Source organism: Neofelis nebulosa, chromosome 8 (genome assembly GCF_028018385.1).
Source record: "Neofelis nebulosa isolate mNeoNeb1 chromosome 8, mNeoNeb1.pri, whole genome shotgun sequence".
NCBI classification, from domain to species: Eukaryota; Metazoa; Chordata; class Mammalia; order Carnivora; family Felidae; genus Neofelis; species Neofelis nebulosa.
In genome coordinates, this window is record NC_080789.1 from 47,037,224 (window position 1) to 47,062,862 (window position 25,639).

Genomic DNA, 25,639 nt, shown 5'->3' on the forward strand with positions numbered 1-25,639 from the left:
AATTGTGTTCAGCATCATTGTTTGGAAGAGACAAAAATCATTTCCTCCAGAAAAAAATGAAGGTGGAGTTATCTTTAGAAATTCTCAGTCTTCGTATTTTCATGAACCATTCTACTTTCTAATAAATAAATGAGTAATTGCCAAGCTCTTATTTAATAATCCACTATTCTCATAATACCAAGATGCTGTTTCTCTTCGTACCATTCGTGTCTTCACTGATGTGGCTATTTTAATTTCCTCCAAGAACTTTTCCTTTGCATTCGCAACTTAGCAAACTGACACAAGAGGTAGCTTTCAGCCTATCTCGACTTTTGACATACCTTCCTCACTAAACTTAATCATTCATAGATTTTGATTGAAAGTGAGAGACATAGGACTCTTCCTTTCACTTGAACACCCAGAGGCCACTGTAGGGTTATTACTTGGCCTAATTTCGATATTGTTGTGTCTCAGCCAATAGGGAGGCCCCGGGAGAGGGAGGAGCCAGGGAATGGTCAGTCAGTGGGACTGTCAGAGCACACCTATGGATCAATTAAGTTCACGGTCTTAGGTAGGTGCAGTCGGTGCAACCCCAAAACAATTGCAATAGTAACATCGAAGATCACTGATCACAGATCACCATGACAAATGTAATAATAACGAAAAAGTTTGAATATGTGGGAATTACCAAAACGTGACACAGAAACATGAAGTAAGCCAAAGCTGTTGGGAAAAATTGTGCCTATAGACTTTCGCCAAGCAGGCTTGCCACAGATCTTCAATTTGTGAAAAATGCAGTATCTACAAAGCACAGAAAGCGAAGCTCAGTAAAAAGAGGTATGGCTGCACCAAGAATAAAAAGAAACAAGCAAACTGAGTCTCAGAACCAGGGTGTCTGTCCAAAGAAGGTCAAGGAAGGTAATGTTGAAGGCCAACCTGGCATGTAAATGGTGGAGCTCCTGCTGACCAGTTTTCAGCTTTCCTGGAGGAGCAGAATTAGCTATTATAATATCTAGAGAGGCAGCCTGGCCTAGCACTGCCCATCAACGCTGGGAAGCCTAATTAGCATTTCTTACATGACCAGCAGTCTGACACTCATACTGCCAAAGCAGTTAAGGGTGGCCCACAATTCAAAAGCTGATCGCTCTCGGGGCGCCTGGGTGGCTTGGTCGGTTGAGCGTCTGACTTCAGCTCAGGTCATGATCTTGCGGTCCGTGAGTTCGAGCCCCGCGTTGGGCTCTGTGCCGACAGCTCAGAGCCTGGAGCCTGTTTCAGATTCTGTGTCTCCCTCTCTCTGTGACCCTCCCCCGTTCATGCTCTGTCTCTCTCTGTCTCAAAAATAAATAAATAAATTAATTAATTAATTAAAAAAAAAGCTGATCGCTCTCAAGCGAAATCACTCACCTGTCCTTTCAAACATGCTTGTATTCCAAATATAACTGTACCTTATTTTTATTTTGCTGGGTTTTATTCAATTGTCTTAGCTTGCTTTGCTTCTAACTATAATTAGAATCCCTCCTATTTGACACTATTAGTCAAAGAAGTTACAGTGGAAAAATCATAAAAACAGCAACCAAAACACTCCAATGCTTTGTTTTATCTTAAGACATGTACATTTGTTCACACTAAGTATTTTTCATTTTTTTATAGGACTTGTTTTGTTCTGTTTTGTTAGTGTTGGTCTGAAGCTGGAGTTCTAGATCATATGGCTTATGGAAATCGTGCCCTTTATACATCATCAAACTTGCCCATTTCAGTTTTTTTTTTTAAATGAAAGAGAACACAGAAAAGTTTGTAAAAGATTTATGAATGCAGAATCCTGCGCAGATTCAAGCTTTGCACTAATTTTTACAATTGTCACCTGTACCTGATTTAACTGCAGTTTTCTTTACTGAGTCCTTTTTTTTCCCAATGAAAAACTTGTTTAACTTATACAATTATTTCCTATTTTCTTTGCACCTTCATGTTTCATTAGTCTATGTAAAATTAAATTATGGGGCTTCAATAATGACTCTACCTACCATAAGGAGGTTTGGATGTAAGTACACCTTGGTGAACATGTAAAGCTCAGCAGATAGTAAGAGAGGCACTGGGCTTAGTAAGAGACTGGCCCAAGAACCATGTGTTGCATGAGCACCAGCCTATTTCACAGAGAGAAGGAAAGCCACTGGTTAATGCCGTGGTAAAGTAGGGTTGGCTGGATGACAGCGGATGTCAGAGATACAAAGTAAAATTTTTAAAATGATATTTGCTCTGAGAGTTTTAGCTCCCAAGGGAATTTTCTCAGAGCCCCCTACCAAAATACCTGAGCTTCAGTTTCCCCTGCTGTAAGATGATAAATGATAATAATAGTAATAAACCTGTTCTACCAAATTCAGATGATTGTGGCAGGGATTAAGTGATATGCTGGTGAAGGTAGTTTTAACATTAAGTTGCTGCACCTGTGTTGGTAATATTTAGTTGGAAAGCCAGGAATGAAAGTAACTACAGTAACTGTAGGCAATCTGACATATCCTATACCTCTCATATGCTAATGCAATCCAAATGAGCCTGACCGTCTTCTTTTTACTTATTTAGAGCCACTGTCTTTGTGATGATACATGTTTTTAGCTCAGAGAACAAAATCTTTTTGATTTTAATGCATAGAATTTAAAAAGAAAATAACTTAAAAATACATTTTTTTCTCCCCAGGCAACTAAATTACTAGCTAGACCTCCTTCCTCTTCATACTCAAATAGCCCTAATGTGGTGGGATTGAGAGGGAGGGTCAAAGAAAAAAAAAAAGATCATAAAAATATAAGAATTTGCATTGCTTTGCCTTGCATTCTACTTTTGCTGTAAACCACTGATTATGAAGAGTTGGTTGATGTCCAGAATCTTTATAGTCAGGGTTCACTAATCACTTGTTTGTACAAGAGACACATGAGCCTCTGAAGACCTCTTTTTCCTCCAAATTATGGATTCTTGGAATCCATAGATAATTTCACTGAAAGGCTCAGCCCAGTTAGCAAAGAATAGTGATAATTTGGGGTTATATTCTGTGAGATAGCGTGCTCTTCTGAATTACCTACAATTAGTGTGGTTTCACAGTATTATCTGTAACAGAGCATTTTCCTTCCTTGCATTTTCTGCCTCTTTCACATCATTGTTAGCCCCACAATAAAGAAACCCTAAAAAGCTGTTCACAAAAATAACCCGAACCTGAACTTTTGCTCTTTAAACAACTACATTTGCAGCTCTCCCCCACCTCATATTCAAAAAGTACCCACACTTATCTGGTCTCTTTTTCTCTGTTCTCCTAAAAGGGGGGGGGGGGGGTTGGTGGGAATGTATTCCGTGTGTAAAAATAAGCTATTGTATCTCAGAAAGGAGATGGGATGCTAATTAAGGGTTGTTTGAATGAACAAGTCACATTGCATTGTCTACTGGGAGCTGACTGCCAATTGCATTTTTGGTAAAGAGTCAAGAAAAACATTCAAGAGGGCCCCGGCAAGCTTGAGAGAGAAGCAAGCAGCGCTTCCATTTATCAAGTAGGTGCACAAGGCTGTTCAAGTATTGTTAAGAGTCAGGGTGCAGGCTTTGAGCTCCTGTTTTGCAGCTTTTTTCTACGGGTTTCAAGAGCCACCTTCCCAAGGAGGGGGCCTGCTGCTCAGGTCTCATCGTGGACAATGGGGCACGTATACCAGACCGCTGGACCGCTGAATGTCTCTTGCTTTGTTCAATACCTTTTTCAAGATTCTTTGTCACTCTTCTTGGATGCGTCCAGGAGGCATGGGTTTTAAGATACACAATAGCTCGGGTCTTACAGCGAAATAATTGAAGCTTCATTGAAAGAAACCAGGCAAATTGGTTAGTATCATTCTCTTTAACAAACCTGGGAAATTTTAGACATTTGGCACTAGTAAATGAGGAGAGAAATACATTGCTTTATTTTTAAAAGATTTCTTTTCTTAATGTTAACATTGTGTCGGCCAGAGTATGCCTTCAGCCTGATTGCCTGCGGGGCCTGGGTGTGGGGTGGCATGTAAATAGAGGTGAATATGATTTACTTTGTTTGGAAAAGGACCAGAATGTAGAGGATGCAAATGTGTTTTTATTGTCATGGATGAAAGAAACAGTGATTCCACAAGGGCAACTGACTTCCATCCTGGCTCTGGCGTGGAATGGCTACTACTTAGCAAGATAGAATCCCCGAGATGTGTTTCTGATACTTTACATGTCTTTTCCTTTAGTTCTATAAATCTGTGATTCTTTCTTTTGCTGCTCTTTTGAATCTATAAGTTCTTAACTTTTTTCATATAAGGTCCTATGCCTTTGACATAGATGTAAAGAAACAAGTATCCTGAGTACTAAAAGGTCTACCTGACTGAAGGCAACAAGTGAAGAAATTTCTCTATAAATGTGCATGTGTGTTTGCAAGAAAATTATAAGTTCTATTTAAACAGTATTTCTAAAATGAACATTGCTTCTCTGGGCACTTAAAATAAACAGCGGCATTCACACTTTACATTTTTAATCATTGAAATATGTAGTAAAATTCACCGGTTTTTTTTTTTGCAGATGTTTAAAAGACAAAATAATGAATAATATGAGCCTATATGTATGTTTGAATCTCATTTTATAGTTTTCTTTTAATAATGTAGCTTGGATATCATAATAATGCAATATTTACTGCTTTATCTAATGCATAATTAAGTGATGATTGAATCAGTTAGATCAAAAACCTAAAAATAGAGCAACCATAATAAGAACAAAGTGTTTTAAATGCTTACTGTATGTCTGGCTTTGTCTGAAGTGCTTTTAATGTATTAAATGATGAGGAAACTGAGGCCAGAGACATTACGTATCTTTCTTACAGATTCTCAGCTAATAATAAGAGGTGAAACCAAAATTTGGACCCAGGTTTTCTGGCTCCAAAGCCTGCACCTTAATTATCATATTATATTGCTGTGGTTGCAATATAATTATTATTACTCATTAAAACCTTCAAAGAGGATTCATCATAAAAAATTTTTTAATAATTTTTTTATGCATTTATTTCAATAGATCCTATATGTGAAAAGATCCTGGAAGATATAGTACCATAAATGTATTAAAAATCCTTATGTCCTCTTTACATACTAGAGAGATCTCATTCTGTGGCATCTGAAACTTTACAAATACTCTTATTAGACACTTGAACTTGAAGCAGGAAAATTTGACTTGGCTCAGTCATTATGAAAGAACATTCCTCTTATGTCGAGTTATCACATGATAAAGTCTAATATTTGGATCTTGATTTCTTAATCCTTAATTTCTCAATTTAGTTCTCAATTTTCATGCGGAGTTTTGGGAAATTTTGCCCTTTTTTGTATGGGATTATTAGCAATAGTGTTTGACAGGCACCTGTAAAAACTGATACTTTCCTTCTAAAATTTTATTGAGATATAATTTGTATACCATAAAAGTCACCTGTTTAAATGTGCAGCTCACTGGTTTTTTGTACATTTCCAGCCTTATAAAATTGATACTTGATTTTTTTTAATTAATTAAATAAAAACTCTTGAGGCGCTTGAATGAAAAGTACCCTAAAACCAGTGAAATCATTAATATCTGTTGTGTTCTTTTTTCCCCTCCTCCAGAAATGTGTGTTATACTGGCCAGAAAAGAGAGGAATTTATGGGAAAGTTGAGGTTCTGGTTATCAATGTAAATGAATGTGATAACTACACCGTTCGAAACCTTGTCTTAAAGGTAAGAAAAAGCTATAACTATCTAAAAAGTAGATGATATGAGAGGATTACATTTCTACTCTGAAATTGTTTACCCCAATAAGTGCTGCAGGTTCAATTTAAAATTTAATAATGTCTGGGCGCCCAGGTGGTGCAGTCCTTTGAGCATCCGACTTCAGTTCAGGTCATGAGCTCACAGCTCCTGGGTTGGAGCCCTGTATCAGGCTCTGTGCTGACAGCTCAGAGCCTGGTGCCTGCTTTGGATTCTGTGTTTCCCTCTCTCTGTCCCTCCCCTGCTTGCGCTGTCTCTCTCTCAAAGAATAAAATAAAATGTTAAAAAAAATTTTTTTAAAGATTATCTTTAATAATGTCAAAATCAAAGAGAAATTATGATCATTCCCTCATGTATTTCTTTGTTGTCAGTTACTCTTAGTATTTGGAATGACTAAATTAACATAAGTAGGCATTCAAGAAATTCACTAAATCGGATGTTGTGATTTTCTAATCTCTGTAAATAAAACATCCCTGATTTAACATTTTGAATGCCTTTCAAGGCTTGTACTGGAGACTTTACCACGGTTTGGGTGTTTTCTTATTTTTTTTAACCTTTATTCATTTTTGAGAGACAGAGACAGAATGAGAGTGGGGGAGGGACAGAGAGAAAGGGAGACACAGAATCCAAAGCAGACTCCAGGCTCTGAGCTGTCAGCACAGAGCCAGTCACAGGGCTTGAACCCACAAACTGTGAGATCATGACCTGAGCCGAAGTCAGACACTTAACTGACTGAGACACCCAGGTGCCTCCCCAACCCCGCTTTTTTTTTTCTTTTTTTTTCTTTTTTTTTTTTTTTTTTTTTTGTCACTTTGGTCTAAGCAGCTTTTAGTAAGGTCGGGAAACTGAAAGAGAAAATCTGTGCTTGTGGGTGGCTGTAGGAGGCAAGGCAAACCTGAAGTGTTGACGAGATCTTCCCAAACTCGGAGTTACGGTAATTTATGGGGACTTTCCCCAGACCAGATTATGTCATAGAAAAGTTATCTTATTTAAATTATGGGCAGCAGATGCTGAGGCACGTTGCCATGGTACTGTTTTTGCTTCTAGAGAACAATCATCTCAAAGATTTCAATCCTATCTAGAGCCTCCCTGATGGTACAGAATCATCACACAGAAAGTATAGAAGCCAAGCTGCACTGAAGGTTTTTTTGTCTTTGTTTTTGTTTCTGTTTTTGTTTTTGTTTTTGGTTTGTTTTTTTTTTTTTTTAGTTTATTTACTTATTTTTAGAGAGGGGAGGAAGTGGAGGGGCAGAGAGAGAGGAAGATAGAGAACCCCAAGGAGGCTCTTCACAGTCACCACAGAGCTTGACAAGGGGCTCGATCTCACAACCATGAGATCATAAACTGTGCCAAAATTAAGAGTTGGACACTTAACCAGCTGAGCCACCCAGGCGCCCCTACACTAAGGGTTTTTAGAAGGAAATTCGAGATAGGAATTTCATTGAGTGCCTCCCCTGTGCCAGCTCCCCAGCCGGGCACTGGGTTTTGAGATGATGTGCATGGACTCTCACTCACTCTAATCTAGTGACCCTTTCTAGCTCCTTATTACCGGGACTCCTAACTGCTGTTAGAAACTACAACTTGGGATGAATGTAGAAATTCAAATGTAGGGGCCAAATGTAAGGGTAAGTGTTCCTATGAGAGTTAATATGTTTATCATCCCTTGTCAAGAACGTTCAAAGAGCAGGAAACATGGTCCATTCAGATTCCCTCCTGGCTTCCTTCGCATCTACCATTATGTTTATTATAACAAATTACAAACACCTATCTAGCATATGTTTCATACGCATTTTCTATTTTAAATATCTATTTCTCAAGACTGTCAAACTTTGACATCAACCTATTTGTAGTAAAGTTTTCTCAAGGTGGAAGAGTACTCTTCAGAAATCTCCTAGATCTTTTTTTTCCACCCAGACAGAAGTAAGTTGCCAGCAAGCTGGGAGTGATAGAAGGCATTCAGTATTGTGGTTTGGATGACTTTTAGTTCCACAAGTAAATGAGGCATTTGGTGGCTATTGCTATTTTCAGCAAGGAAGTCACACCCAGCATGTGAAGCATTACTGGTACACCTCATGGCCGGATCACAAGACTCCAGACAGTGCCCAGCCCCTTCTACAGCTCATGCTGGATGTAGAAGAAGACAGACTTGCTGCCACGGGCCGAGGGCCCGTGGTCGTCCACTGCAGGTAAGGGGTACCGTTCTTTCTGCCTAAGCAACTGTCTAGCCTCTGTAAAGTCATCAGACAGATAGAAGTTGGGTTGTGCTTCCTGGTTGTGACTTTATTGGTAAACTAAAGATTTGTTGAAATTGGTTAACTTCTCAATGTTTGAGTTTGGATCAGGACGATACTTTACAGAACTGAAACAGTATTCCCAGAGCATTTAGACAAACAATTACACAGTAGAGAAAACACCACTTCTAAATAAATGACTCCGGGAACAGGAGACTTTATTCAGGCCTTTACGTCAAAACGTACATCGATTGCTTTTGTATTGTCGGTCTCATGTACACTAGGAATGATACATTTTTCAAGATTATTAATGGCTTTTTTGTTATTTCAAGATGGCACTGAACCATACATGAGTTGGATCTTGATAGCATTTATTATTATGTCAAACTTGGTGAAAGCCAGTCAGCTATTTTTGAAGTTATTTCATAAGAAAAAAAAAAACAGATGGAAGCAAATTTATGAAGTGGGAAGTGAACAAGTGGTAGTTCACCAAAAGGAGAACAAAGTGTTGTTACCAGAACATGGAGTATTGGGGGGTAGGCCGAGAAAAGCAACAGATGTCTATAGTGGTTCCCTTCCCTAATGTCTAACTTGAAGCTCTCCTCTCATAACTGATACCTCATTCCCCAGACTTTCCTTTTAGTGTGCCCAAACAAAAGCAAATAATTTTAAAGTTATTTCTATAACCAGCCATTTATACTTGGTCAAAATAATTTATGTTGCTTTGTTTAACCTCTTAAGCCTTGCAAGAAAGCTTTTGATGATCATATTAATAAATAAAATTATAATTATTTTATTTTTTTAATGTTTTTATTTATTTTTGAGACAGAGACAGAGCATGAGCGGGGAAGGGGCAGAGAGAGAGGGAGATACAGAATCTGAAGCAGGCTCCAGGCTCTGAGATGTCAGCACAAAGCCCTATGCGGGGCTCGAACTCACAGACTGTGAGATCATAACCTGAGCTAAAGTCGGATGCTTAACCAACTGAGCCACCCAGGCACCCTGCTAATTAGTTTAAATTATAACTTTAGTCTCCTTCTTTTTTGAGCCTTTATAGTTTAATTAAGAATGAAATTTACTATATATCTATTTATCCAAAGGAGTCATTATCCAGTTTCTAGCATTAGGCCTTACCCTAAACTTCCCTTAGGGGTGAGGAAAGACAGCCTAATTGGTTATATTTTAGGGCTGGAACTGTCCCCCACCCAAAATCATAAAACACTCAGGATATCTAAAATGAACTAGCCATTTCCCCTATAAAACCAGCTCCCCTTCTGATGACTATTTCTAAGAATAAGACCAGCTTTTTTCCAGGCACTCAATATCTAATGTTGACAGTTATCTTTGGCCCTTCTCTCAACTCTAGCCTCAGTATCTAATCAGTCACCAGATTGGCTTTCCCTTCAAAGCTTCTCCCATAATCATCACTTCCTGTCCAACCACCCAGGTTCAGGCCCTAATGACCTCATACATGTATTTTAGAAGTAGTCAACTAATTGCACAAACACACCCCACTTCCCTAGGCCCCACCCCCAGCCCAGCCTACTCACCCACTTCTCTTGCGTGATGTTCCTAAAACCCTGGGTTTTATTAATCCTGGATCTGTGGATGAACTACAGGGGTCAGTGAACTCTTTGAAATTACTTTAACAAATTGGAGTACATAAAGTTATGTGAGTTTTTCTGGGGAATGAAAGTCCATAGTTTTTATCAAATTCTCAAAAACAAAACAAAACAAAACACAAAGCATCACTATTTTAGAGGATGAAGTTCAAACTTCTTAGTTTTCCATGTAAGATCATTTATAGGCTCTGATGAAGTTTTGGGGTGATGGTGAGGTGGTCCAGAGCTGATGACCAAGAAAGAATTCTTGAGACATCTGTGGTGCAAAAAGTTGGTTTTATTAAAGCATGGGGACAGGACCCGTGGGCAGAAGAGCTGCGTGAGGTCATGACCGGTAACTCATTACATACTCTTGGTTTGGGAGGGGGTCAGGAATAGAGTAAGTCTCTAAGGTATTTTGGAAGCAAGGTTTCCAGGATCTTGAGGTGCTAGCTGTTGCTAGGAAGACTCCATTTATTACCATTTAGTAAAATCTCAGTCATGAGACTCTTCAGATGTATATTGGGGGCCATAAGCTTAGAGTATGATTGCCAGCATATACCTTGGGGGAGCTGAGAAAAAAGAAGTTTCTAAAGGAATTTTTATGCATTGAAGGAGACTTACAGGATCCTGGGAGATGGGAAAATGTTAAGCTAAGATTCCCTTTTGCCTCTAGCAAAGTGTCATCATCTGTGGCAGCTGAACTCCTAGAGGGAGGTCACTCTGCTGGTTTCAAGGCCTTGTCAATGGGCTATAGACAGTAAAGGAATTTAATTTTTCATTTGCCTTAGTTTCCTACATCACCATGGCAAGCACTTAAACCCCTTTCCTTTTGTTCTTGGGTAGCTAGGCGTGTCCCAGGAATATCACACGCATTCCACCTGGAGTGGGGGAGTATGTTAACCTGGACTTTACCCTTGGCTTGCCCCACGGTCCTTCATCAGGCTCCAGTGTGTCTGCCCAGTCTTGTTTCCCACTATTCCTCCAAAATAACTTTCTTTTCAGGCCAAGTTAGTCTACTTACTATTGTACATCATATATCCTGTTCTGCAGCAATTCTTTCCATTCTCATACATGGAATATTCTGATTCACAATAACCAAAATGCCCTCCATTCGTAGGGTCCAGTTCAAATCCTATCTCTTTAGTGAAACAAACTCTTTATAGACTCTTTAACTAAAAGGGACCTCCTTCACCTCTGAATTCCTCTGCACTCACATTCAACAGGAAACAAGCACCAAATATGAGAAATAAATGCTATTTGAGTGCCAGGAAGGGAACTATTAATTCAGAACATGAGGACTGAAGAAAGCCTCTAAGAGTTGGGGTAATGTTGAACAAGATCTTAAAAAATAACCAATGTGTGTGGTTTTAAAGGGTGGTAAAGAGGGCATTTCTGACTGACCAAAGGAATATGAAGGAATATCATTAACACAGAGAGAAAAAATGAAAAATAAAAGCCATTTTTTTTTGCAAGGATTCATGTAAATGAAAAAAAAAATGGCACAAAAGGTACAAAGAGAAGAGTAAAAAGACCTAAGGCTTGAAAGTTAGCCACTTTCATATTGTGCAAGTTCACAAATTCCATGGTAGGGAGCTCAGACGTTATCTGTAACTACTGGAAGGCATCTACAGTCTTTGAGTAGAGAGTAATATGCTCAGATTCCCATTTTAGAAAGATGAACCTAGCAGCTGTGTGTATCGTGAATTAGTCCAGGAAGAGACTCAAGACTTGGCAACCATAATGAGATCATTGCTAACCATGAAGTAAGGAGGTGTCGAAAACGTGAGCACAGTTTATAGAAAGGAAAGCATGGATCCCAAAAGCTTCAGTAGAGGTGGAAAATATAAGAATTGGTAACAGATTGGATGTGGGAGGTGAGAGAGGAGAGATGTTGGAGATGGCTCCAAGATTTCTAGGCTGGAAAACTTGTGGCTAACTGGTAATGCCATTGAGGGAAAAGATAATTAATTCTGTTTTAGATACATTGAATTTAGATACATTGAATTAAAGCCAGTGCAAAATAGTAACATCAAGAGTTCCAGCTAAAAAATGGAATGCTAATCTAGAGTTTAGGAGAAACTTAGGGAATTTAGATGTAAATTTGAGAGAAATTTGCATAAAGACTATTAGTGGTAGAAATTGCAGAGGAGGACGGAGAGGGAGAGAGAGGAGGAATATGGAAAGAGAGTTAAAGGGCTTATTAGGTTGATAATTTACCATCTAAGGCAGATGAATGGGGCAAGCCCTCCTGGACGGATGGTGTTTTATTCAACTATCACCTGGACATAAATGACTCAGAAATATGTGCCTCTGGCCACAGGCTTCTCCCAAACTGAATTGAATCTTCAGTTCTTCACTAGAATCTTCAACATCAGTCTATCCAAGACTGAACTCCTCACCACCCCCACATCATCCCTTCTTCTAGAATTCTCCCTTTGTCTCATTGGCGCTTCCTTTCTTTCGATCCCCTAGATTCACGTCTGTGATGTGTCTAAGTCTTTCTCCTCCTTTCTAGTGCCTATACCTTACTTAAATTTAGGTCCTAATTATTCTTTGTAGAATAATTACAATGCCTTTTTCACTATTCTCCTTCCACCCCACACTCCCTACTGCATATATAACTCAATCATCACTGCACCAGGCCAGGTTAGTAATCTCAGTCTGAGAGCTGCTGTCACTGTTTTTACCAACCCTGGCTGCCCATTTCAGATTTAAACACCCTTTTAAAAGAATGTCTTTTATCTTGGGGAGGAGAGTGGGGGGATGGGTGAAATAGGTGATGGGGCTCAAGGAGGGCACTTGTTGTGATGACCACTGGGTGATGTATGGAAGTGTTGAATCATTATATTGTACCCCTGAGACTAATATTATATTGGAATTAAATTTAAATAAATAAATAATAGAATATATTTAATCTTTTCTCCTTTGCATCCACCTTTTTACTCTTTGTCTTTTCAGCGCAGGGATAGGTAGAACGGGGTGTTTTATTGCTACATCCATTGGCTGTCGACAGTTGAAAGAAGAAGGAGTTGTCGATGCCCTAAGCATTGTCTGCCAGCTTCGTGTAGACAGGTAAGTGTCCGCTGGACCGTGCAACAGAGATGTCACTTCACACATAGCGTTATCAGCCACAACCTGATCCCATCAGTCTGACTTAGTAAGCATCACAAGTTCCAAAGTCTTAAATCTCTGTAGAGACCTGTGTAAGACGCTTACGTATATCTTACATTAAAAAGCCATCAAGGAAAGTGTTATTTGCAACACCGACCATCAAGAACACAAAACTAAAAGCTTATGCTTAATCCTTCCTCATCTCTAACACAGGTATTTATGGTGTAGCTGTTCCCTCTCTGCCTTACACCCTTGTTCCCTTCTATTTACTCTGCATTTCCATTTGGCTTAACTGGGTCGTTCACCTTAGGATCTTGATTGTTTAAAATGAGGCGTGTCATACTACCAAAAATCATCTTTTTTCTTAGTCTACTTTTTTTAATGTGAAAAAATGTAGATAACAAAATGTATCATCTTAACCATTTTTAACAGTACAGTTTAATGGTGTTGAGTATATTCACATTATTGTGCCTCCAATTTACAGAACTCTTTCCATCTGGCAAAAACTCTGTACTCATTAAACAGCAGCTTCCTGTTCCCTCCTGCCCCCAGCCCTTGGTATTTTACTTAGTGTAATATCCTCAAGATTTATCGATGTTGTGGCATGTGATAGAATTTTCTTACTTTTTCAGGCTGAATAACATTCTATTTTATGTATACACTGTATATGGTTTATCCATTCATCCATCAATGGATACTTGGTGGCTCCCACCTTTTCGCTATTGTGAATAATGCTGCTATGAACATGGGTGTACAAGTCTTTGTAGAGATTCTTTTAGATATATACCCAGAAATGAGATTGTTGGATCATACAGTAATTCTATTTTTAATCTTTTGAGAAACTGCCATACTGTTTTCCACAGTGGTTACACCATTTATATTCCCACCAAAAGTACAGTTGTTCCAACTTCTATACACCTTTGCCAATGCTTGTGACTATTTTGTTTGTTTGTTTGTTTGGTTGGTTGGGTTTTTTTGTTTTTTTGTTTTTTTTTGATGGTAGCCATCTTAATGGGTGTGAGGTGGGTGAGTTGTTTTTATATGGAGATGATTTGATCACCTTTGTGATGATCTGTGTTTATCTGTGTTGAAAACAAAACAAACAAGAAAGGTCTCTTCTTCCTTGCTCCACAACTAAGCCTACCCGGGTAGATGAAGAGTTGAGCCAGTGATGGAGAAAGTACACAGATGCTCTTTGAGAACAGGCACAGAAAAAGATGCTGTACCAGCAGACGGATAGCCAGCCTCTCTGCTCTGCAAGTCAGTGTACTATTGTGGAAATGAGTTGTTCTGCAAGGCTGAAATACTGCGTTCTCTTCTTTCATTCATGCGGCAAATATTTATTAATTACCTCCTATGCCCAAGGCATCATTCCAGATGCTACACGTAGAGGACTCAACAAGATGAGTGAAGCTTTGCTTTCCTAGAGTTTACATTCTAATGCAAGAGAGAGACAGACAGACAGACAGACAGATAATTAAAAAAAGGAAAGAAATGAATGGGATAATTTCAGACAGAGATAAATGTTGTGAAGTAAGAAAACAAGAGGGCCATGGGAGAAAGGTCTCTTGGACTTGAGCCCTGTGTCCTCCTAAAAGTGCAGTTACCTCCCAAGATTCATTCAACAAATATTTATTGAGCACCTACTATGTCCCAGGTCCTTGGATTTCAATAAAAGACACAAAAGATTGTTCTAAAAATTCAGATATATGTATTATTTAAAGTAGGATCTGTCTCATAGTAAACCTTCAATAAATGTAAACTGTTATTATTATCTTCATTATTATTAAAATTATCAATACAGCCTATCTCTAAAAATTAAGCATTCAGATCCCTCTGTCCAGATGAGGTTTTCCTTCCCCATCCCTATTATTGTTCTTATCTCTTCTTGAATAATAGCTTCAAGTCCTTGTAGGTGTATCTTCCCTCTCTTTTTCTTTCAATTTTGCCTGGCTTAATAGAGGCTGTTCATTACAGTGGTTAAAATTCTAGACTCTGGAAACTGATTGCCTGGGTTTGCATTATGACTGCTCCCATTTTCTGGTTGTGTGGCCTTAGGCAAGTTGTGAGACCTTCCCTTGTCTGGGGTCTCTCATCTGGAAAATTGAAGTTATACTTCTAGCCACATGCTCTTGTTGTTGCAAGGAGTAAGAGTAAGATTGTAGGTTCCTGGGGAGCCTGGGTGGCTCAGTCGGTTAAGCATCCAACTTCAGCTCAGGTCATGATCTCATGTCTCATGAGTTCAAGCCCCACATTGGGCTCTGTGCTGACAGCTCAGAGCCTGGAACCTGCTTCGGAGCCTGTGTCTCCCTCTCTCTCTCCCCCTCCCCTGCTCACCCTTTCTCTCTCTCTGTCTCTCTCTCTCTCTGTCTCTCTCTCTCAAAAATACATAAACATTAAAAAAAAATTTAATAAAATTACTTAAAAGAAAAGATTATAAGTTCCTGGCACATAATAAACATGCAATCACGTTTAGCCACTGTTGTTATCAATATATATAGTGAGAAACCTGAAGGTGCATCTATAAACTGAAAGTAACAATATATGCCTCACAGGGCTGCGGTAGTATAAAGATGAGATTACATCCATGACGCACTTGGTAGAACATTTAGCCTATGTTTCTAACGCTCTCTCTACCCCTCCCACTTCCTCCCTTTCCATACCCCACATATAACTGCTTCCAAAAATATTTTCTTTCTTTACATAAAATCAGCTCCACTGATGTCTCCTGCTTCTCTTACAGTTGCTATCTTAGTCTCCTTCCATCTAGTACTGCCTGTCCAGCTGGAATAGGGTCCAATTTTTCACTCCAGACTCTGGAACCTACCTTCACCCAGAAGTGGGGCCTGCGTCAGAGGGTAGGGAATAGCACCAAGTCAGCCTTGAGCTGTTCCCACGGTGACCTTGATCTCTCCTGCTTTGTGCTTCCATAAACAAACCTCCTACTGCTGGGGACCCCAAATCCCTCAAGGACTCCAGTTCAAACCCCTGTACCCTGCTGTCTTGCCAGCTAGTGCCAAAATTCCATAAACGCCAGATCCCCACATGGATCCAGGCTGACTCTGAACAGAGTTGATCTCCAACACTCTCTCTGAACCCTTTTTAGAACAACACCTTGGGTTTAGTTTGCTCATTTTGGAGGCTTTTGTTATTCTTAAATCTTGGCTCTTCACCTTCCCATCTCCCACCTCCTCAACCTGCTTTTGTAGCCTGACCTCCACCTTGATTTCCATTTCCCAGTCACATTGCCCTGTCAAATCTACCCAATAGTCCTCTAGCTTTGAATGGAATCACAAGTACATTTTTTAAACCATATCACAATGCCTCCTCTAACGGTCCCTTCCTTCCTAAAGCAAACGGTCAGAAATTTTAGCCTTGGCTTTCCATCACCACCAAGGTCTCCCCACAAGGCTTGTCTTTTTATTGTTGATAGGATCTCCAAAACATATCAAAGCTTCTCTGCTGATCCAAAGGCTCCCTGCCCCCTGCATTTGAATTCCTGCCAGTATGTATCTGGAAATCATTCTAACAGATTCATTAATCAACATCTCTTCTATACACATTCTTTCTGAGCAGCTGCTTCTGTGGTTTATGAAATGGATCCTTTCTTTAAAACCTTCCTCGAAACGTCTTTCCTTTGCCTGCCTTCCTTCACAGGATCGAAACAGATTTTCTTTTTCTTCTCTTCCTTCTGCTATGCAATCCCCTAGTTATTATGAAAAGCAAGACCAAAAAGCTGCCTCCTTTCCTTCACCCCATCCAACTTCTTTTCCCCCAGGCTTCTTGCCACTTGCTCCAGTTTTCAGTTGTTTTTTCCTGCCACACTTCATCTTTAAAATTCCAGTTTGTAGGGTGCCGGGGTGACTCAGTCGGTTAAGCATCTGACTCTAGATTTTGGCTCAGGTCATGATCTCACGGTTTGTGAGTTCGAGCCCCGTGCCTGACTCTACACCTCTGTCCAGCTTGGGATTTGCTCTCTTCCTCTTTCTCTGCCCCTCCTCTGCTCGCTCCCTCTCTCTGTCTCTCTCTCTCTCCCACTCTCTCTCTCTCTCTCAATAAATAAATAAACTTATTTTTTTAATAAGTAAAATAAAATTCCAGTTTGAAGGTGATTGCTGCCATTGACCCTATCATTAACTCGTATGCCAGTAAAAGAAAAACTGGCCCCAGAAGATCCAAACACCCACCTTTCTACTCCTGTGGCTTGTCATTCATCAGTTCTTCAAACCTTATCCCTAACCCTAGTTTCTGTGGCCACCTTTGCCTTCAGTCCTGAAACTGTCTTCAGACATTCCAGAATGCACTATTGACACTTGGAAGTTTTTAATCGTGGCCTCTCCACCGTGGCCTTCAAAACACATGTCTTACATGTCTCATTTAACTCCCAAAATGAACCCAAAAGTAGGAAAAGAAGTATTCCTTGGCCCTGTTTTGTTCAATAAAGAAACAAAGAATTCAAGACATCAAGTAACTTGCCCAAGATCATGTAGCTAAAAGACTGGAGAAATAGACCTCTTTGGAATCCAGGACTTCTGATTTCTAACTCAAAAGGCATGACCATTGTAGATGAAAGTAAACAGTCTTTTGGAATATGTTTATTGCAAAACTGCTTGACAAGAAGCATACCTGTTTGATAATGCTTTGCCAATTAAAAAATGCAGTGGTACCATAATTTTTAAAACAAGGTCTAGTATGAATGAGAGCTGTTTCATGAAGAGATAGAGTGATATTGTCAGCTGTTGCCTTAAGAATATAATTTAAGGGGGCGCCTGGGTGGCGCAGTCGGTTAAGCGTCCGACTTCAGCCAGGTCACGATCTCGCGGTCCGTGAGTTCGAGCCCCGCGTCAGGCTCTGGGCTGATGGCTCGGAGCCTGGAGCCTGTTTCCGATTCTGTGTCTCCCTCTCTCTCTGCCCCTCCCCGTTCATGCTCTGTCTCTCTCTGTCCCAAAAATAAATTAAAAAAACAAACAAACAAACAAACAAAAACGGAAAAAAAAAAACAAACAAACAAAAAAAGAATATAATTTAAGGAACATAGGAAAGTTGCCTCATCCCAAAATGTCTGTCTATGGAGGATACCTAAAATATCTGTGTATGGTGAATGTCTGAAATATCACTATTAGATAACCAATCTTTGGTTAAAAGAATCATTCTTTTTTAAAGTTCATTGGATGTGGAGGAGAAGGTGAGAGTGACACCTTATGCTTTCTCAGTTATTAACCTTTTTTTTAAAAAAAATATTTATTTGTTTATTTTGAGTGGGAGAGAGAGTGCAAACAGGGGAAGGGCAGAGAGAGTGGGTGAGAGAGAGATTCCCAAGTAGGCTCCGCACTGTCAGTGCAGAGCTCGATGTGGGACTTAATCCAATGAACCGTGAGATCATGACCTGTCAGCTAGACCCTTCAGTCTAAACAATGTGATCTGTCCTCTCCAGCTAGAGTAAGGTAGCTAGAGAGAACATAACTCCATGCATTAGGAATACATTCAGAACTTAGTTTTGATGAAAGGGAATTGAAGAGAAGGCCCCAGAAGCTGGGTACTCCCTGCAGTGGAGAAGACTAGTAGAGAGCCGTGGGTACTGGGAAAGTGAGGGGCATGGAGGGGAAGTAAAAGAGCTTACAAGGGATTCCTTGGGCAAGAGCAGCTACCAGGGCCAAGTGCAGTATGAAAGTGTGAGGCTTCTTTAAAAAAAAAAAAAAAAATTAAATATTTCAAGATGGTGACAGCAGAGCATTAACCCAAATGCAAGGTCCTTCTCAACACGGGGAAGGGGCTCGTGTGACCCAGCAGGTCACGAGCCCATGAAATTGACCCTGTGGTGGGATATTTTTAGAATGAATGTAGACAGGCCTAAATCCTGTGTCCACTGGAATGGACACCCAAGGTCTCTGCTTAGAGACCTTGGGTGCTCTCTGTTTAGTGCTCCTGAATCATGTATCATTCATTCAACAAACATTTACTAAACACCTTCTACTGTACATGCATCAGGTACCTAGGCATAGAAAGATGGATTCCTTAACAGGCTTTTCCAGACTGTGTTTCTCAGGGCACAGTTTAATTCCTAATTAAACTATGAGAACCTGCCAAGTGCCAGATCCTCTTAGAGTGTATGCAGGCAAAAATAAATAAATAAAATAAAATAGGCTCTCAATTAAATGTGAGCTATGTGCTCTATTTCTTAGAAGCCCTCCCCACATGGATATTCACAGTAAGTATTAAAACATTGAAGAATCTGGAAAGTCCCCCAGCACAGAAGCCCATTTAACTTCCTTTAAGCTCTCTTTCGTATTTAATTTGACCATACAAAACTTTCCTCAAAGCCTATCTAAATGGTACCGAAAGAAGTTGTAAATAATAAATATGAACTGTTCTTTCAAGAAGTTTGGTGGTGAAGAGAAGACAGGGAATGGCATAGGGATTTGAGCCGTGGGTGGTGACCATTAAAAAAGAGCACCCAGCTGAGTATAATAAGGGCTACAAAAGACAGAGCCAATATATCAAGGGGCTGATATTTTATGCACTGCAGCGTGCAAGCTCCACAGGACTATCCCTTTGCTTTCATACTCCCTTTAACAATGACCTCTACCCACTGGTGATCCAAGACTGTGCACTGTGCATCTTTTTTTAATAGTTTACCCCCCACCACTTATGGGAAGTCCAGGGCACGGCCAACAGCCAAGAAGAAAGGCAGTGATTTAGATACTTCAAATGGGCTTTTTCCATGGATGATAAGAGTTTCAGCACTGAGCATGATCAAAAACCTGACTCCAAATGATGATGATGTTGGTGATGATGACAATGATGATGCTGATAAATTACAATGCCTGATCATTGTTATTCAACGTGCCAAAAGCAGGCAATGTGTTCTGAGATCACAAACCTGCATTTTAGCAAGAAATTCAAATGGTCTGGTTTAGAGACGAGTGTTCTGCTGAATGGATGTTTCCATTGTAACAACGATGACAAAGCCATTTGGTAGATTCCTCATTCTCTGGCAAGACATTATTTTCATTGGCTTTAGGGCAACTTCTATTAATAGATGCAACAGTTCTCACTGCAGATTCACGAGTCTGTGATTCTCTTTTTAATAATACTTTTGAGCATATTTTGAACTAAATTAGGATTTCTTTTTTTTTCCAAGTAGGAGTTCAAATTCAGTGCAGGGCACCCACCAGTGTTTTATTTAGAAGTGTATTAATGGATCATTCCTTCATTCCCATAGCTTTCATTTTTAATTAAAAGATGAAGTCGGTATTGGACAATTTGGACCAAGCACTGGCTGAGGAGATGAGGCAGCAGGCAGCCACTAGAGTATGAGGGGCTGGAGGTCACTGGACCAGAGGTCAGGAAGCTTGGTACTAATCCTGGCTGTGCCTTAATTCCATGTGTGATCCCTTGTCCACTCTAGGCCTCTCTGTCTACATATGTAAAAAGAGAAATGGGCATATCAGTGGTCCCCCAACCTCTTCTGATATGAAGACCCCCTTTTATAAGAGTAAAATATTCCATGGACTTCAACTTGATAGTTGTACTTTGAAATCCTTAATGCTAATAAATTAATTTTCATTCTGTGACTCAAAACAATACCTAATACCTACATGCATTTAAAAATTAGTGATGCATATGTGTGTGTGTTTATTTGGTCTAATGATACTGCTAGATACACAGATGGGTTTGAGGACCCTTCCAATAAATGCCTTTTCCATCTTGGGATTCAGTGATTGGGAAGTGATCATCTAGCTCTCTAAACTCCCTTTCAACTATTGCATTCTTTGAGTCTTTGAACCTTGTTTCTGTAGAGAACAATGGAACGACATTAACAGACAATCATAACATTTGCCAAACACCTACTAGGAAAGGGATGGTTTAAAAGAAACATGGTCAAATATTGTACAAATCTCTGAGTCTTCGGGGGGAATCCAAGACCTAAAAAGAGTGAATGATATATCCAAAGTCACATGACAAATTTTGACTGTCTTTTTTTTTTTAAACATTCTGAACTGAACTTCCAGTTTTTCTCTAATTAGATAGGCTAAATTCTGGATTTGTTTGGTTCCCAAAACACTGTTGTTTTCTGGAGTGGGAGACTAAATTGGGTTAAACGCAAATTGAGAGGAAGTTCACATTCTAATCCTGCCTTTGACAATGACCCTGAACTAGATGCTGTATAAACCAGGGAAAATTGTTTATCTCTGATGGTTTCAGTTTAGATCATTATTGATATCTGAATATGATAAATACAATGAACTTTCTATTGGCCAGCATGACGAAAAAGGATTTTGTTTAGTCATATTTTCCTGTTAATAGAAGTTACCATACATACATAGGTCAACAATTTTCAAAACTTATGGTGAAAAAAAAAAAGGCCCATAGCATTGGCACTAAACTGAGCCCAATGTAATCATGTTTTATTAGTTAGATATTCCATATCTTGCTTAAATCTTCTAACCTTAAATATCACTAAATTGTTGTGTCTATACCATCTAAAGAACTTTAGTTGCTGTTAAAGCTAAACCAACCAGGTTTTACCATATTTAGCTCCTGCCGCAAGAAATTCATTTAGGCTTGTGTGTGCCGAGGTTTTGCAGTATGACATAGTGAAAGGCCATTTACACAGTAAGTATGAGAAATAAACCTGTCCCTTTAAAAAACAGTAACAATCCTTAGTAACAAAATGGCCCAGGAAACTCAGGGGGCTCCCAGGTAGCTCAGTCAATTGTGCACCTGACTCTTGATTTCGGCTCGGGTCATGATACCAGGGTTGTGGGATTGAGCCCTGCATCAGGCTCAGCGCTGAGCCTGCTGAATATTCTCTCTCTTCCTATGCCCTGCCTGTACTCGCTTGCACGGGCATACTCTCTCTGCCCCCCTCTCTCTCTTTCTAAAAAACAAATAAATAATTAATTTAAAAATAATAAAATTTTTTTAAAAACTCAGAAAATGCCTCCCATGCACATAGAAAATGACTCAGGAACAATACGTGGCCATCTGAAGACATCTAGGCAAGGATGAAAGGAACGTGTTCCTTTGCAGGTTGACCTCAAACAACTTCTTCCTCATCATATTTCTCTTAATCTCATTTGGCACCTTTGGACACTGGAAGAACTTGAAAACAGAATTTGGGAAGTGAAGCACATAAAATAATATGCAGTCTCAAGGCTTTTTTCTTTTCTTTTTTTTTTCTTTTTTTTTTTTTCCTTCCCCAGAAACAGGAAACAATCTGTCTAATCCTCCTTCTAGAGAGTCAGTGGTGAAATCTGCTGTTGTCTTTGTACATCCTTACCTTGGAGGCCTTAAACTGGAATGACATCCAAAAACCTTGCTTGTGGCTTCCCAGACAGGATAGAAAAGTGCTTCCAGTGTGCGTCATATCATTGTTTAAATGTTTTGATTAATCACTTTAGTGTGATGATTTTCTTTCTTTTTTTTTTTTAAACTATAACAATCCAAGAGGAGGAATATATAAGCCATCAGTTTTCTAGGCTAATATGTGTCCCCAAAGTATTATTTGTTTCCAAAACTTGTTTAAAATAATTCCAAAGCTAAAATTTCCACCTGTTCATATAATTTTTATCAACCCTACCCTTACATTTCTCCATATCTCTCTGCATTCCCGACTCATTCCAAAGTTCCCATTAATTAGTGGATTTCAAAGATCTCATTTGAAGATCAGCAATTGAACATTTTGGTTTACTTCTTTTAAGGAAACTTAAGGATAAAGCCCCAGGGACTGGTATGGACTTATTTACCTGACATCACAGTTTCTGAGACTGTTACAAGAGGTCCTCTTAAAGAACACATTATGCCAAATGAATCTCCCAAGTGGTTGCCAGGACAACCTTTTCCTCCTTCTCAGCTTAGAGCTAATTGAGTATTAACCTGGGTGTTCAGAAGAAAATTGGTTAATTTTCAGGGAAAAAATGGAATTTAAGATATGCTAAAGCATTGAATTATGACTGAATTATCGTTGGGTCTGTGCTGGCTTTTATGCCCTACACATACTACTCCAGAGAAAATGTCTTTGTCAAAATACCTGCCCAGAATCAGTCAGAACATTTATGTTTAAATTCTCCCTCCTGATACAATATAAAGGACACGGGGGAAAACCTTTGTTCAAGACACCTGAGTTACAGCAGCAGACATTAGCCTGGCTTGACTCACGCCCAAGCTGTCGAAGCTTTACCCATGAGGCACATTAACATCCACACCTTTTGTTCTAAATTTACTGTACCAAACTTTACCAAAAGAATTCCAGATTCAAAAATAATAAAAAGCCAAGGAGCGTAAGTTCCATTGTTAGCCCAGAAGTGAGTCACCGCTGCAGAATTTCTTCTGTCTACTGATTAGACCGGATACGCGCTGGGCGGTGCAGCAGGAAAGGCTGTTGCTGTCTGTATGTGTGAGTTAATAGTCACAAAAGGTCACAATTTTAACATGTGAAAAACCAAATCTCTCTCCTGGGCATCTGGGTTGGTTTTTTTCAACACACCCTCTTAGTAGCAAAGGGAAAAAACGACATTGCTTTTCCTTCCAACCTGAGTCTACCCCCAGCTGACACAGCTACGTGCTTCCCTGCATGGAGACAGAAGACACTGGTTTTTGTGTTTGGTGGGGCTGATGTGATATGAGACGTTTGACATTTCTAGAGGGCGGTATACGTCAGAGGCAGGCAACCAATACCACTTCTGTGATAAAAGGAATGACTTTCTTCCACAGCATGGAACGGGACAGAATTAGGGTGAACAAATAATTGATCATCCAGACCAAGGCACTCCTGTCAGTGAAGGGTGGCTCTATTAGCAATTACACAGGACAAGAGGAGTGAACCAGGACTATCCCAAGCAAACCAGACGCATGATCACCCCAGGCACCGCGTCAGCTAAGCACTTACCAGAAGAATAAGAAAAATAATATGTAACATTTATTTAGTACTCACTAAATAACAATCACTGTGCTAAGCGTTTTATGTATTGCCCAGTTTAAACCTTGCAAAACTTGAAAATTTACTAGGTAAATACAGTTTGCCAAGCCAGTGGTTGTCAAACTTTTTTGGTGAACAATAGGAAACAAAATAATGGGAAGACAAAATCTTCCACAGAGCACCAACATTGAAAGCCAATTTAAAAATAAATAAAATAAAACAAGATAAAATAAAATAAAATACACAACTGCCTTGGTCAAAACCAGGATTAGGAGCTAGTCCTAAAACCCAAGCCCCTCCTCCACCCTGCCATGGCCCCTCAAGCACCACCGCAGAACCGTGGGCTGTTAAGAATTCTGCGAAGAGCCTCTGTCTAGAGATTGATATGGTCTGACTAATTTAATACTCACAATCTGCTGAGGTTTGTCATTAGTGTCATTTTTAAGCGAAGAAAGCCCAGCTGGGAAGGATCATACAGTGAGGAGATTCAAAAGCAAGGATTCAAACATGAATCTGTCAGACTCCAAGCCCACTTCTTTACATGACATCACCTGCCTCTACTGTAGCAGACTTCTAGGCTGGTTAATATTTAGAAACATATTTGGACCTTTCCATCTCGGCTTGCCCAATCAGGGCAATACTGTGTTCCCTGCCAGGTGTATTCTGAGTTTTCCAAGGCCTTCAGAGGTCCCATCCCAGAGCCTTTCAGGCAGTCCTGTTCCACCAGATACCAGCAAAGTGTAACAATAACAACGACGATAGCTAGCAGCTTGGTATCTGTATGTGCTCTGCTGTGCGCAGAGCATCTTGAATGGATTGTCCCATTGCTTTCTCACAACAATGCTATGAGGTAGACACCATTATGTTATTACCTCATCATTTTGCAGATGAGAAAACTGAGTACTGCAAAGATTATGTAGTAAGGTAAAGCAGATAGTAAGTGTTGGAGAAAGGATTTGTCTTGACAACAGTGTATGGTGTCTTCTTCTGTCTTAACACACTTTAGTCCCTATGGGCGATGAACCTGACACCTTGGTATTCCAAACCTTTCAGAGCCACAGTCACTTTCATAACTCACTGGTCCCTTTGCCCCATTTTCTTGGGGCTTTTTTTCCCCCACTCTTTTTTGGTAAACTAATTCCTGCTCTGGCAGTAGGTATTGAACCTTGTTTGTTTTTGATCTGGGAACTGGAACTCTGGGAAGTAGCTTCGTACCTAAAGAGGATTCTCCAGGAGAGATGATGCTTTAATACAATGTATTAAGTAATGGTGGGGCATGCTGCCTGATTCACAATGGTCCATCTATTTTGGGCCCCATAGGCCTTCTCCACTGAAGCATCATATTGATCAGCACGGAAGTCTTTTAAAATCCACCTTGGTTGTGGGGCGCCTGGGTGGCGCAGTCGGTTAAGCGTCCGACTTCAGCCAGGTCACGATCTCGCGGTCCGTGAGTTCGAGCCCCGCATCAGGCTCTGGGCTGATGGCTCGGAGCCTGGAGCCTGCTTCCGATTCTGTGTCTCCCTCTCTCTCTGCCCCTCCCCCGTTCATGCTCTGTCTCTCTCTGTCCCAAAAATAAATAAAAAAAACGTTGGAAAAAAAAAAATTTAAATAAAATCCACCTTGGTTGAGTTTAAACTATGATCTCCTGGGGGCCAAAGATTATTTTAGTGCCTGCTCTTCTCTTTTTTAATCCTTTTATTTTAAAGACTTTTATTTATTTATTTATTTATTTATTTATTTATTTATTTTAAGTAATCTCTACACCCAGCATGGGGCTCGAATTCACAACCAAGAGTCAAGAGTCAGATGCTCTATTGACTGAGCCAGCCAGCCACCCCTAAATGTTTATTTGTTTATTTTGAGGAGAGGAAGGGCAGAGAGAGAAGGAGAGAGAGGATCCCAAGCAGGCTCCATGCGGTCAATGCAGAGCCCATCAGGGGGCTGGATCCCACAAACTGTGAGATCATGACCTGAGCTGAAATCGGGAGTTGGAAACTCAACCAACTGAGCCATCCAGGTGCCCCCAGTGCC

General features: G+C 39.9%; 1 protein-coding gene across 3 annotated transcripts in view; it reads left to right on the forward strand.

Moving 5' to 3' along the window:
* The window catches only part of PTPRR (protein tyrosine phosphatase receptor type R), a 247,515-nt gene that overhangs the window by 216,484 nt on the left and 5,392 nt on the right, over positions 1-25,639 (forward strand). For all 3 annotated transcript variants that reach the window (XM_058742040.1, XM_058742041.1, XM_058742042.1), the window contains 3 exons: positions 5,601-5,711; positions 7,770-7,927; positions 12,535-12,648. In XM_058742040.1, the coding sequence (XP_058598023.1) occupies positions 5,601-5,711; positions 7,770-7,927; positions 12,535-12,648 (383 nt within the window). The remainder of the gene's footprint in view (positions 1-5,600; positions 5,712-7,769; positions 7,928-12,534; positions 12,649-25,639) is intronic.